At 36.3% G+C, this 12739-nt stretch overlaps 2 protein-coding genes and 1 long non-coding RNA gene across 5 annotated transcripts in view; 1 reads left to right on the top strand and 2 right to left on the bottom strand.

Moving 5' to 3' along the window:
• Nucleotides 1-254: 254 nt before the first annotated feature.
• On the top strand, nt 255-458 carry LOC119083188. The gene is made up of 2 exons (XR_005088813.1): nt 255-315; nt 388-458. It is a non-coding gene; the product is annotated as an uncharacterized LOC119083188 (long non-coding RNA).
• A 2767-nt stretch (nt 459-3225) lies between these two features.
• Nucleotides 3226-7570, bottom strand: LOC119083180 (vacuolar protein sorting-associated protein 4B). Its single transcript, XM_037192843.1, has 8 exons — nt 7443-7570; nt 6802-6939; nt 6586-6724; nt 4680-4765; nt 4475-4623; nt 3845-4411; nt 3628-3771; nt 3226-3555 (listed from the first exon to the last, which is right to left on the bottom strand). The coding sequence occupies exons 2-8, from the start codon at nt 6935-6937 to the stop codon at nt 3454-3456; spliced, it is 1323 nt and encodes a 440-aa protein (XP_037048738.1). The 5' UTR covers nt 6938-6939; nt 7443-7570; the 3' UTR covers nt 3226-3453.
• Nucleotides 7571-10236: 2666 nt separating this feature from the next.
• The window catches only part of LOC119083084 (cerebellar degeneration-related protein 2-like), a 57435-nt gene continuing 54932 nt past the window's right edge, over nt 10237-12739 (bottom strand). For all 3 annotated transcript variants that reach the window (XM_037192715.1, XM_037192719.1, XM_037192707.1), the window contains exon 8: nt 10237-11696. In XM_037192715.1, coding sequence (XP_037048610.1) covers nt 10503-11696 — 1194 coding nt within the window. In that variant the 3' untranslated portion in view covers nt 10237-10502. The remainder of the gene's footprint in view (nt 11697-12739) is intronic.

The following is a 12739-nucleotide window of genomic DNA, read 5'->3' as shown; positions in this document are numbered from 1 at the left end:
AAATTTGGGTGATAAATATAGGTCCGTCAGAAATGTTCTGCATATGAATGCCAAAGGAACAAAGTTTTGTCTATAGTGAGCCGGAAAGACTAGAGGCAACGCAGTTCAAGCATGAGTGTTACTCTAAATAGAGTACTGAAACTAGACAGTGTATCAAACCAATTTTTGCACTGTAAAAAAATCTGAAAACTTTTTTCATACAAAATAGTATTTGGCAACTGTCAATCGAAGCACTTTTGCTTGAAGTGCGTTGCTTATCTTGGTGGTTCCAAGCATTGATTGGGTTATATTGGTAGCATTGTTTTCACTAGTACTGTAATATCCACGGCTCACAGTCGTGCTACCACCGGAATTCGCTAAAATCTAATTTTTGTTCATTTTTCTCAGGGCATGACAAAATTTGCATGTGGAGCTAAGCCACGAAAGATTTTTGTCATTAGTCAATATAAAATAGCAAACCAAAATACTGAGGGAAGAAGACACCTCATTATGTTAGATGCAACAAAAACAATTTTCCACCTCTTCAAACATAATCATTGGAATCTACTTCGTAGGTCTAGTGTACATTTTTACCCGATCTACGACTATGTTAGTCGTCGACTATGTCGTAAGCAGAGCTTTGACACCTTTGAGGACGACGACATTATCAGAAGCTTATTATGATGCCATTTCACTGCTGTGATGGTGAATAGTTTTGGCACTATTGCTGTTAGTTTATTGTTTGTAACATTTGTGGAAGCATATGGTACATTAAATGCATTATAATCGAAGACGACTTGAGGAATTCTTTTGAAAAACAGCCGACTGAAATCGGACGCATTTTCTAGTTGAATTTTTTTTATGTGCCCAGAAAGGTTTTCGATTTTTTTTTTTAAATCTTCGAAGTCGGATGTGATCAAAAACCGAAAACATGCACTTTTCTTACAGAAATTTCTCCAGTCACAGGGTCATGTGGGGTGACATTAGAAAGGGAATTGCATGTACTTCTGGGTAAATTAGGTCTTATTGGGTTTAAAATTCATCCACACAGATATATGTGCAGTAGTAGTTTTCAACCGAAAAATCACTGAAAACTTACACTTTTCTTACAGAAATTTCTCTAAGTGCACGAGCCGTACAAGGTCGTGTGGGGTGTCTTTAGAAAGATAATGTTATGTTGTTTCAGGGCAAACATGGTCTTATGGGGTTCGGAAGCATCTACGATGAAATATGAGAAGTTAGAAGTTAAAAGTTTTGTACAAGAGAAAAAGAACTCATAAATCATAAGTTTTACGTCAACTCATAATTATAGGTGAAACTCAGAATCTTCCTACAAAACTCCTATAATAGTTATTTATGCTACAAGAACTGTAAAGGGTGTTTTATGTTCGAGTAATGGTGTGTGCGTGCGAGACGAAGTCGACAAACTATTTGCCTTTTCGAGAACATAAATAGTTATTTATGACATCGAGTGCAAAGTACTTTATTAGGCTCTAGATGGGTAGTTATGACACTTCAGCACTTCAAGCGAAAAAGTGCTATTTATGACAGCTGCCAAATAGAGTAAATTTTGTATTAAATTTTATCCTCACTCTTTTTACAGTGTAAAATTGTGTATGGAGCACTGTCAAGTTTCAGTACCCTATTAGAGTATACCACTTTTGCTTGAAGCGCGTTGACAAAACACATCACATTTCAGTCATACAAATTTAATGCGCCTATATACTTGGATGCGGAGGAAAGCATTCATTACATGAGGGATCAATTGGTGATACGAGCCGAACTCACAAGTGTGTTTTTAACACGACAGAGTAAAGTTAACCAGGCAGGAGCGCTTGTTTGACTAGGGACCTGAATAATCTAGTAGCCCTTGATATTTTGCGAATAAAATTTTTCAATTTATGTCAGTGTTCATTTGAGTTCATTTTCATCCCATGTATTAGGTCCCTTATTTGACGTTTCGAAAATGAACCGCTCCTGCCTGGTTTATTTTACTCTGCCGTGGTTTTTAAGCAACGAGGTTTGGAATTTTCGTAATTCATGCACTTGTTTCGAAGCCTTCAGGAAAAGCGTAATATATATTATGTATCTGCGAGGAAATCCGTTTATCGCTGAGGAGGAAGCTCCTCCAAGATAAACGAACTTTCCTTCAGAAACGTAAGACATTTTATGCAACAAAGCAAAAAATCAACAAAAAATATTTGGTATTACGACGTAATGAACTATTTATCTTTCTGGACGTACGCTCATAAAATATATTTCCTAAATAGTGCTAAAATACAGTAAACGACATCTCAAATGTCTCACTGTCATTTTTTTCAGAGAATGTCATAGAGAATTTGCAATGACACAATAAAACTCTCAGAAAAATTTGACAGTGAGACATTTCAGATGTCGTTCACTGTATCGCAACTTCGTCGCGTATTTCCAACATCATTTAAGTAAAACTTTGTTTCTAACTTATGGACTCCGGCTCGTGCTGAAAACCTCGCATTCGCTAAAAAAAGCCTAACTATAACATAACTTGGGATAAAAATTAAAAGTCACATTTTCGTGTTTTTATTAACCTCGACTGACCAACAAAATTCATACGAAAACTCGACTTTTCAACTTTTTATCCCTTGTTACGTAAATGACGAATGGCTCATATGAAACTGAAACTGAAGCTATCTCCGAACTTAATATATTTTATGTCGAAGTGTTTTGGGTGTGGTTGTTGGAGCTGTATTTATAATTAAGATTGAAGGTTCTCCACAAACAAATATGATAAATATTTTCAAAAGTGAAGAAGACGGCTCAGAGTAAAAGATTTTCTTCAAAAAGGCAAAAGTTTCGACTTTGGTAATTTCTTTCGGTCCATCCAGTATTTTTCACAAACTTTTTGAATTCGGTAATGTTGTTGAGAATTTATAAAGCTACATTTTCCCAAATAAACAATTTTTAAACTTTTCTGGTTCTCTTGGTATTCAACGAAAAGTGTAAAAAAAACACGGATTTTTGGCTTTGAGCCGCCGCCAAAACTAATATCTCAACTTGACACCCTAACTTCATCAGAGTACTAAACTATACCGAAAAACAGTTCGACACGCTCCTGACCTCACCCTGGATACAGGCTCTACAGTGTCTTCGAAAATCCAACTATTTTCGTCAATTTTCAACTTTTTAACTTTGAAATTTCCTGTGAATGAGAAAACTTGGCACGGTAGACAGTGTCGTGTGGCACGTGATTTCCAAACCAGAGTCGTTCAATAAATCAAAGTTAATTCCATTGACTTTATTACAATTAAAAAAAAATATAAATTTGAAACGGAATTTTACAAAGTAGCGATATTATATACAAAAACAAAACAGTTGGAAACGGCACGCAAATAAAAAAAAGAAAGCCATCGATGTAGTTCAATTTATCGAATTTATTTTTTGTTTGTTGGAAACGAATTTCATTTTGTAGACATCTCAAATAAATGTTTTTTTCTCCTATCCTTCCTGACCGAAATCTTCGGTAAACTTTTCCAACTTTTTTAGATCATCATCGTTAACGGTTGGCTTAGTGCTGGCCAAAGATTTCAGCATGTCACTCTGAAATGAATAGAAAAAAAATCCGTTCCAATAATCCAGTTGATTTCACTTCCTTTTGCGCTTTGTTCTTACCATTGTTACTGGCGGCTCAAATAACTTATCTCCCGGAACATCCATCCAAGTCATTTCAAATGCGCCTGCATCTCCTGGTGAACATGGTGTAACTAAGTCATCCATAATCACCGATTTGTCGAGTGGTGACGGACCACGAACATGCTGAAGACACCAAACCAAATTTTGCAGTTGTTAAACGGAAGGCTCTTACCATCAGTGTAACAGAAAAATTTACCTTAAAATGAGTAGCAGTTTGAACCTTTCGTACCGGTTGCATCAATGCATCTCTAACAATAATTGAGATATCAGCTCCTGAATATCCTTCCGTTTTCCCTGCTAATGTTTTCAAATCTTGTTCGGTGAGAACATGCGATGTACTGCCCAAGTGGATCTTAAACATCACCAAGCGTGCATGCTCCTCCGGCAACGGTATGAAGATACGCTTCTCAAAGCGTCGACGAATGGCCGAATCCAGTACCCAGGGTATATTTGTAGCGCCAAGCACTAAAATGCCATCCATGTCATTTCCGACGCCCTGCATTTGCACTAAAAATTCCGTTTTAATACGTCGAGCACTTTCACTTTCGTTGTCCGAGCGGGATGAACACAAAGAGTCTATTTCATCAATGAAAATGATGGACGGTTTATGTTGTCGTGCTAGCTCAAACAGATTCTTGACCAATTTCTCTGATTCACCCAACCATTTCGATACTAAATCTGAACTGGATACAGAGAAAAACGTTGAATTATTGGCCTCAGTGGCGACTGCCTTTGCCAGGTACGACTTTCCGGTACCGGGTGGCTGTGAACAATTTGATTTAATTAATTATTTGCGAAATGGTTTCCGAGTGTTGAAATTATTTACGCCGAATAACAGGATTCCCTTCCATGGAATTCGTTTTCCTGTAAACAAGTGTGGAAATTTAATCGGTAGAATCACCGCTTCTTTTAAGGCTTCTTTTGCAAGATCCAATCCTGCCACATCGGACCATTTCACATGAGGTTTCTCAATAACTAGAAAATAATATTTGAACCATTGTTGTTGTACATCGGACTCACAAATTGCTTACCAATGGCTCCTTCCAATTTACTTTGGAGCTTCTTCTTCTCGGGATCATCGGAATCGGAATCACTATCACCGCTCTTTTTGTCGTCTCTGGAAATGGAAAAGTTTGTCGTTAAATTTATGGACACGAACATTAAACTGTAAATCAGCATAGGTGTGGTTAAACCAAATAGGTGTGTGACGAATGTCAGACGTTTTTCTGAGAAGAGAAATCACTCCAAATTTAGTTGTTCTGTCCTGAAGTAAGGACTCAGGTATCAACGATCTCTCAATTTTCTTCGAATTAAAGCGTTTTTCTGAATCATTGACCAGTTTTACCACTTTCGACTAGTGTCTTTTGGGTCGAAGTTTATAGCGTGTAAATCAACTACTGATCTATGGGATTGGTTGCGCTTCACATGTCTGCAGTGTAAAGAACATATACTTGGCGCTTTGTCTCAATATTTCAAATAACAAGAGCACGGTAGCTATCTGGTCTATATTCAGTGTTACGGTGTTTTTTCTCCTTCTTCGACTTGTCTATTCGTACGTGTGGTGCGACCCTGAGCGTTTAGTAAAGTGAAAGATAAACCAACATCGGAATCATCATTTCAATTAGGACACCACTTGGCACTTGCTACCTCTATGATGTATAAAAATTGGTAAGATTGGTCGAAGATAAGAGAGTTTTCAATTAGAAATCTGATACCAGTCTGTTTTAGCTTGAAATTAGTTCAACAGGGTACAAACCATAATCTGTTTTTGCATATGGGGCGGTCTGACGTTATTCAAAATTTTATGGTAATAACATTATGACGGGTGTTGGTAACGAAACTAACATTTTCTGGTGAATGAAACTACTTCACCAGACGTCGAAATAAAATTTCCTTAATGTACCGATTGTAAGTTTCAGTTGATTGTAAATTTCTTGTAATTGCTGCCTCTTAGCGCGCAGAAAATATTATCGAATTATCAACCGTTGAATCAGTAGTCCTTTTTAGTATCTTTTTCTTAAGCTAAGATGCAAACAGCGCGATCGATAAGATATTGATTCATAGTTTTAGTTTAACCGTACAGAAACAACCAATCATCAGTTATCGATACCAACGAAAGTATTAAACACTGGGCGAAACTTTGAGCCGAGGGGTCACTTTGATTTATGACTTTATTTCATTGATTTATAACGATTTGTTGCTAAGTTACGATGTTTGACCTGGTTAATCACTCTCATGATTTGTACCGCGATTCGCTTGATGTTCCAAAATAATTAACGATCAGCTGTCTTCATTTCGACTTTAATTCGACGATTAACTTTAGGTGGATCTAAGTGCACTTACCCCACATTTTTAGGTTTCAAACCATTGCTGACCATTGCAAACCACGTCCTGATTTTTTTTATTCATTTCTTAACTCTGAATTTTCCCGTTCGATTGGACGAATTTCCCAGTCGTAATTTGTTTATCTTCGTACTTCAGAACGAATTCTCACAAGGCAGCGAAAGATGAAGTCAAATCAATGGAAATGGCTAAAGTAACTGTAAACCTTCCCCCCGCCCTATAAAATTTATCTGCAATTTCATTCGGTGCAAGCGTATATGAAGCAGCTAGGACAGAAAAGTCCACACATAATCAGAATGGTGCACAGATTTTAAGTCAGTCACTTCCTCAGAGTAAATGAGATTCCATACAAACTGTAGATTTCACAGGCAATACATTAATACACCGAAAATTCTATTTAGAATGAAAGCAACATGAAACATCGATAAGAATCCGTCGAACGAAATAATCTTACGATACAACCGGTTAATGCCCTTAGATTGTGTATATCGATTTCACGATCATAGGGCAATTGAATATCACTTTTACTCTCACAACCGTAATTGTTTCTGTCTGAATTTAATGTCGAATTTATCACAATAAAAATGAACTCACTTTGACGAGCTTCCTCCCTCTTTGACTGGCTTTTTCTTGCTTCCTTTCTTCAAATACTCCTTTAGCTTTTCAGCTCTATCTAGGTACTGGAGACACTTAGCCCGTATTGATTCCTTGGCCTTTTCACCCTGAGCCTCATCTAAAAGAAAAACAGTTTGGTCGATTCACATTACTGCCGTTCGATAGAGGCGCACAACAATAAAATCTATCACACACATTTGATGGCATGAAGAAAATATTCAACGCCATGTTCGTACAATCTCAAGGCTTCTGCATAATTTTTGTTTTTGTCCTCCTCGGTGGCTCGAGTTACTAGATCAATGGCTTTTTGCAATGTACTTCCAGCTGCCATGTCTGTAAAGTGTCGAAAACAAAAATAGATTCAGAATTTTAATCGTTTTGCGACCGAAAAAAATGTTTTTAATTGTATAGCTGATTGATGAGATTTTACGTTCTTATGAAAAACCATGATGATGACTAATCCATGCATACCGATGTATTGACATGGGTGTTAGTTGTGTATTCTGCATTTAAAATATGAAATGCAATGCAAAAAACGAAAATACGGAAAAATGTTGATCAAAAAAACATTCGGTCAAACCATCGGAAACAGATGATTTTTCTCATTAGCAGAAAGAAATTCCGACGAAAATAATACCATAAAATCATAATGCAGAGAATGACGTAAATAAAGCGATTTTTTCCGTGCAATTTGCAAACAAGTTTCAACAAAAATGTACTTCTTTGTACGCAATGCAACAAACGGGATTGAATAAGAACATTTTGACACATGCTTATGGTAAGTGTCTTGAAGCTCAATATTTTTCAAATTGTTGTTAAATTAAACTCGACATTACCTTGTTTTTATTTGTGTTTGAATGTTCGCATTGAGTTTTCACTTATAAAGAATTCTTGTCGATGATGACAGCATCGTCTGTCAAATTGTTTTTTTTTATTTAATTTCGTTTTTCGTTTCGTTCGTTTCGTTAATTTCGGTGCGATGTTGGTTCCACCTCTTGGTCATGCAGGTAACTCGTCGAAACATCAAAATTTAAATTACTGGTGGAGACTAAACGATGCTACACTACTATTGTGCAATGTGTTCAACCCCCATGAATTTTTTTGTAGCAAATTTTACGTTATACTTCGACAAGGCCGCTTGAAATGCCATCTACGTTAGATAATGCCATCCATGTTAAAATGAATGAATGAACGAAACATTTAACGAAACTTAAGTGAGGTTACGTCTAAAAGTACCGTATCTTGTCAAATCTGTGTTCAGGAAGGAACAAGTTAATACACACACAGAGATATAGATCATCTTCAAGGCCGTTTGAAATGCCATCCACGATAAGAAATGCCATCCACGATAAGAAATGCCATCCACGATAAGAAATGCCATCCACGATAAGAAATGCCATCCACGTTAAAAAAAATCTCATACAAATGAATGAATGAACGAAACATTTAACGAAACTTAAGTGAGGTTACGTGTGAAATAGGGTGTAGCGTTTTGCAACCTTTTTTTTAATTTTTTAAGGCCTGCTGGTAGGCTCGATACAGAATGGTCCCCTGATCACGAAAATTACACAAAATTACACGAAAATTACGACATGACTATTTTGCTTTCCAGTCAATTTTTTTTAAATTTTAAAGTATTCCAAATTGAAGCGAGTAGTTATCATATACTTAAGTATAGTTTCCACTTAAAAAGAGCACTCCGTTTAGCCTCCGTTTAGCCTCCGTTTACATGACAGTTGTAAAATAGAACAAAAGAACTGTCACGCAAACGGAGTGGAAATTGAATTTATTTCAATTTTGTACTCCGTTTACGTGACAGTTCCTTTGTTCTATTTTACAACTGTCATGTAAACGGAGGCTAAACGGAGTGCTCTTTTTAAGTGGAAACTATACTTTACACTTAACAAATTTGTGTCAACATAGTCGGCAAAACTGCTCTCACCATGGCTCTGTGACCAAAAATTCGGTTTTCAAAGGTGCGCATTAAAGCTTCGAACTTAATTTTTTTTTGTTATTTTCGTGATCAGGGGACCATTCTGCATCTAGCCTACCCGCAGGGCCTAAAAAATTAAAAAAATGTTGCAAAACGCAACACCCTACTGAGCCATTGCAATTTTCAACTATATTTTCGAATTGCCGAAGTTTTCAATTTGCTTTGAAAATCGATCATCATGAAGTTTGGTCACATGCCAAGGTCAAATTTAAACAAATTGACACTGCAGCGCAAGCGCGTTGAAAATTCAAAATTGAACATAACTTTGAATAAACCCCATTGTGATAATCTTTAAAGCGCGTCGGAAGCGTGTTGCAATTTATTAGTTCATTAGTTCATCCACTCGTTCACTCATAATTTTACAGCGGTCTTAGAGCGCGAATTTCGATTTTTGATTTTTCACCACATGAAAGTTTTTCAATAATCTAAGGAGTGGTTTTTCGTCGTCTATGGACCCATAAAATATTTTGTGGACCGGTGGTTACATTGAATACAACACACATTATACAATTGATAATTTTTTTTCTGCCTTTTGGAATCTATCTGTATTTATAATGGAACACAAACGCTACGATTATCATTCTTCCACTCATTTTCTGAGTTAATATCAAAGGAAATAAAATTACCTTTTTTTTGGACATGTAATGCCGTAAACCAACAAGAGCATCAATTTCAAATCTATAATCAGACCAATATTAAGTTACTAAGCTGTTGTATTGCCAATATTGACGTATGGCGCTCCGATTCGGCACCAATCTGCTAGAACTCACATAAAAAAGCTACAAATCGAACAAATCAAATGCTTGAAATTAATAAACGCAGATAACGAAATTATTCAAAAATCGACGACCATTAAGGGTGTGCCGTATTTTAATTTTTAAGAAAAGCTTTTTGACAACGCGTTTAAAATACTCGGAGCGTTAATTTCAAAGTCCAGAATTGACTTCATTTATTTTTTCATAAAAAGGAAATCTACAGCAAAAATGATCCGCATACCTTCAGTTTGTATTCTTAGGAGCTACAATAATTTTCTATTATATATCACACGACCATATGCGGGTACTAGCCAATCAAAAAATTTCGGACAAATGTGTGAACTGTAGTGATGTGATAGGTTTTTCAGCTGATGAAGTTTAAGCGGTCATGTTTTCTCATCGGATAGAAGGAGGCAGTTTCCAGAGAAATTTGACGCACCCTACTGAGTTATGGAGTAAAGTAATGACACCACTAAGAGTATTTTCTTCATTTCATTTATTTAAAATTAATTTTCTTTTACAATTCATAATTATAGCTAGAGTCTAACAAAAAAATCGAAGACGAAACTACAGAAAAACAGAAAATTAATTACAGAATCAGATATTGGATGAAACTAAGTTTGCAACTAATGTTATTAAAAAAAAAAAATATTTCGTCAGCGGTATAGAGATTTTAAACGTTATTATACTTTAGAAAAAATAGGTGGTTCATTTTTCATGAATTTTACTTTAAAAAATATTTTACTACTCAAAACAAAACCAAAAATTGACTAAGAGATTCACATAAAATTTGTTCGTTTTTTTCATTTCATATTTTTAATTTGTTGCTTTTTTTACGTTTATGGTCATTTAAATGTAAAGAGATAAAGTAATACTGTTTCTGGATTTATTTGAGACTTTGTTACGTTACTGTGTGTAGGGTGGCAAACATTAAACATTGATATTATTTCTGTAAACTACGATACTGTGTAAGTGTGGCACATGTGAAGGGAAATTTTATAATCGTCGCACTTTATGTGTCTTCTTTTAATGTAGGTCGAAATAAACTTACGCAAAATGATATAAATTATCGAAATCAAACAAAACCCAAACACTTTATCATCCCTCTCTCTCTCTCTCTCTCGCTCTCTTAAATTCTATCAATTCAGCTACTTTCTGTGCATATTCTTGGTATCAGCCCGTCTCAACACTTCAGCATAAGACAATTCCAATTTGCGAAGTTTATGTAGATCTTGCGATGCAGTGCTAGTTCTTCGTCGGAAATCGGGTGTCTTACCGACTGGGGTACTCTGATAGGTTGTATTCATTGTTGACGATGTCGATGGTGATTGCATGGACTTGTTGTAGATGGTCATCGAGCTGCCGTTCCATTCGCCGATGTTTACGCTTGAGTTGGCCAACGAACTGGATGGCATCGATCGATAATCACGTCGCTTTTTGCCGCTTGCGAAATAGACTCGCGGAGGGCTGGGAACTATTGGCGATTCGGATCTGTCCAATGGGGTGCCACGAGATCGGCGACGATTCTTCTTTCGTACATTTACACTAACAGCTAAATAGTCTAATGGCTCGCGTTTCAACGGTGTCAAGATTCTGCCGTCTGGAAGAACTTTTCCGACTGGTGGATTGTTCTCTTGGCCACTTTTCTGGACATGCTTTTTGACTGTACTAATTATGGATTGACGTTCTCGTTTCGTTATGCATTCAGACATTGCAACAGATTGCTCAGAAACGACGGATGAAATAATGCTCTCAGTATCGTCGGGAATTGGTGGCAATTCCTCAGCAGCTGGTGTTACCGGAGGAGCCTTAAAACAGGGATTATTATCGTCCAATAATGGCAACTTTTCACCCTCATCCTTATTTTCTGCGGCCCGTTTGAGAATGGCAAAGATTTCCTTAAACAATTCACGATACTCCGGTCGATTGCGGAATCGCGAATCGATGGGCATGGTTGCATCATCATAAATGCTGAATTTATCATCACCATCAGCTATTGTGCAAAGGAAATTCTCTTCCGTCTGGGTGTGTTTATTGCTCGTCTCATCGGAAAAGCCCGAGCTCAACGTTTCCGCTTCCGAGAAATCGGTCGGTGTACGCAAACACATCTTTCTCGGTCTCGGATCATTTTGTGCTTTCATTTGGCGACAGCGTTCATCGTCCGTATCTTTTGTGTTGATCGAACTGAAATCACCGGATGTTAGTTCATCTTGAAGAGTTGGTTGACGTGCCCGAATCGGTTGTCGTTGAACTTCCAGCAATGCTTCGTATTTTTCGACAAGTTCGCGGTATGGATTCGGACTGGGCGCCGAGTCGTGCAAGGAAATGTCCAACGTTGACGGCTGTAATTGTAATAAATGGGATTTCAATGTCATTCTGTTTCGGTTTGTTGGCTGAGTGATGAGGCATGGGTTAGTGACAAAATAAAAATAAAATAAAATAAAAATAAAATGATTTTTCATTAAAAATTCATTTTTATTAATTGAATGGTGTTACACATGGTGGTGTTGTCTAATTTACCTATGTAAAGAACTTGCATTCACTCTCTCACACTTTCGCTTAATTGCAAACTATTTTTTTTTTCTAAAAGTATCACAACCATTATATCGTAACCATGTCATATACAAACTACAAACCTAATAATCTAATTTATTGATTTAAAATATAAGTACTAAGTGCGAAGAGTAAAGGTCAATTATTAAGTTGCATGTAAGTTCCACAATGGAAAATTGTTAACATTTTTGTAAATTAAAAAAAAAATAATTTCTCTTAAAAATAAATAATAAAAAAAACATTTTTTCTCTCTTAAAAATAGTTTCAACAAGTCATAATGTCATGTCAGTTTCATACATGTTTCGAAGTGCATATCGCACGCGTAAAGATATCTAAATAATTTTTGCGAAAATAGTCTATCGAAGCGCGAATATTTTCGGTCAACCACGATGCACGGGATATCACCTATAACGAAAATAATAAGATGGTCGTTTTAATTTTTTTTTCATCGATTTGTGTCTACGGATATTTCAATAGCACAAGTTTTACTTTCTCACGAAACATATTTGTTTTGGCAGTTCAACTTAAGGACCTTGGAGATGCTGACATACAGAACGTATCCTGACACTGTCCATATCTTCCCAAAACAGTTTTGTTAGCGTTAAATCGAATCTCTATTCTGGATGTCGAATAACAATAGTCCACTGAAATATCTTATCTCCAAAACTAGTTAAAGGCCTTAAGAGGCATGGATAATTAGTTGAAATTATAGTCGATTATAGTCGGGTTGTTCGTATTGTATCTTCGCTTATATCCTTTTACAAGAATCATTAAAAAAAATGTTTGCCGACAATAACCACTACCAATGTGCTAGCTTTCAACGTAAATTAAA

The sequence above is a fragment of the Bradysia coprophila genome, chromosome X (genome assembly GCF_014529535.1).
Source record: "Bradysia coprophila strain Holo2 chromosome X, BU_Bcop_v1, whole genome shotgun sequence".
Classification (NCBI taxonomy): domain Eukaryota; kingdom Metazoa; phylum Arthropoda; class Insecta; order Diptera; family Sciaridae; genus Bradysia; species Bradysia coprophila.
Note: the sequence above shows the minus strand (reverse complement) of the source record. Positions and strands in the feature narration are given on the sequence as shown.